The sequence below is a fragment of the Vollenhovia emeryi genome, unplaced genomic scaffold (genome assembly GCF_000949405.1).
Source record: "Vollenhovia emeryi isolate VEMERY1.0 unplaced genomic scaffold, V.emery_V1.0 DF939317.1, whole genome shotgun sequence".
In the NCBI taxonomy this organism is placed as follows: Eukaryota; Metazoa; Arthropoda; class Insecta; order Hymenoptera; family Formicidae; genus Vollenhovia; species Vollenhovia emeryi.
The window spans coordinates 1-1,685 of NW_011967049.1; the positions used below are offsets into that span (position 1 = coordinate 1).

Consider the following 1,685-nt stretch of genomic DNA (forward strand, 5'->3'; position numbering starts at 1 on the left):
TTTTTTAAATTTTAACACACACACACACACACACAAGTGAGAGGCAATAGGGGACTCACTTTAATCAAGCACCTCAAAAATGAGTCATTCTACACACACGCGCACACACGCACACGCACACGCACACGCACGCGCACACACACACACAGACACAGACACACACACACACAAACGGCTCTTTTCAGGAGTGCACATCGGGTAATGCTAATACCGGCGGTATATGCCAATAATGCAAGGGTTACTTTAAAGTACTGTGTCCTTGCGAAAAAAAATGGTAGCGACTCGCTTTTTTTTTTAAATTGAAGAGGAAGGTTTGTACTTTATGTTCCTGCAAACAGTATCCCCGAAGAAAAATGTACCTAGCCTATGCACTGCGTCAAACTTTGCAATTTTCAATATAACAAACATGCCCTCACATTTAAGGTGTTACAGTGGTAGGGATGCATCACACCTAAAAAATAACTATAGTATCTTAAAGTAGAGATTTCAAGCTTTAATTTAAAAAAAAGAACATAATTTTACGATGATTTTTCGCGGAGTTATCGTCAGTCAAAGTTGACCAATTTTTGCATAAAATTTTTCTATGCCATATTTCTTTTGAGCAGTGTAGAATTATATAGGATTATAAAGACTTATATAGAAATACGCATGTAAAAATATGGATATATTTGACATATAATTTTATAGAATTCTACATGGTGTTATGTAATACCCGCCTCACTTCTATTATATGTATATATTTATACATGCTTATGCATGAAAAATTTTTTATCGGGATGGATTAGTTGTGACACTTGCATCACTTTGTTCAGGTGTTTGTACACTGTTGTTGTACATGAATAAAGGAAAAAGCATGGAGTTTCTAAAGGATTAAAAACTGCTGTTTTGAACGATGTGACCGATAGAGTCAATAACTTAACAGATATACACAATTTCCAAAAATGTCACAAGCAATCTTACTCTACCCTGTTCAATATTTTTATAATGTAATCTTGATAGATTGTGTACGTTTGCGGCCTTTTCATGTTTTCTAAACAAAATTTACAAAATACACCATCATAAAAATAATTTAACAAATCGATTACCTGTACTCGTTCAAACTCTCCCTGAACGTAATGTTGTGCTTTATTCAAAGAGGAACTACAATTCTCCACACAGTTATGTACTTTTTGTATGCTGTATGTTTCATTTTCGCAACATTGTGCTGCACACTTGTGCATATCTCTCTAAAATTAAACATTACTTTATCAATTTTACACACATACACAACTATTTCATGACCTGTGTATACACATGCATAGACAGATCCTGAAATAGTATATACACTTTGTTTCTGTAAATATATAAAAAACATAAATGTATATTATATATACGCATACTAGAGTTAGTTAATATATAACCTGAAATTCAATAGAAATACCTGCATTTTCCGTAAATATGTCTTATCAATCTCTTCGACCATCGTGGTCATATGATCTTCAACTCGCTTTCTTTGTTCCTCCATTTTTACCTCAAATGTTTATTATAACTTGATTGTATTCATAATATAAAATACGTAATACACGTGAGATACGTAAAGCCGATTCTACTAAATCCTAACCTAGCCGGCGAAATAAACGAGGTTATCTGTACATACTTGCATACATACATATATACATATACATATACATAGGGTGTGTTCCGTT

At 33.4% G+C, this 1,685-nt stretch overlaps 1 protein-coding gene across 2 annotated transcripts; it reads right to left on the minus strand.

Annotated features, from left to right (window-relative positions):
- Nucleotides 1-618: 618 nt before the first annotated feature.
- Nucleotides 619-1,664, minus strand: LOC105558712 (protein FAM136A-like). 2 transcript variants are annotated; one of them, XM_012006545.1, is made up of 3 exons: nt 1,637-1,659; nt 1,421-1,510; nt 619-1,226 (listed from the first exon to the last, which is right to left on the minus strand). In XM_012006545.1, the coding sequence occupies exons 1-3, from the start codon at nt 1,640-1,642 to the stop codon at nt 957-959; spliced, it is 366 nt and encodes a 121-aa protein (XP_011861935.1). In that variant the 5' UTR covers nt 1,643-1,659; the 3' UTR covers nt 619-956. The 2 variants fall into 2 exon arrangements, with proteins under 2 accessions (XP_011861935.1, XP_011861936.1); XM_012006546.1 differs by having other exon boundaries at nt 620-1,226; nt 1,649-1,664.
- Nucleotides 1,665-1,685: the final 21 nt, after the last annotated feature.

What these genes read in the sequence shown, in the direction of transcription:
- LOC105558712 (XM_012006545.1), bottom strand. An exon ending in CATATTTACGGAAAATGCAG is followed by an intron (nt 1,227 to 1,420) that starts GTATTTCTATTG and finishes GTTTAATTTTAG; the next exon opens with AGAGATATGCACAAGTGTGC.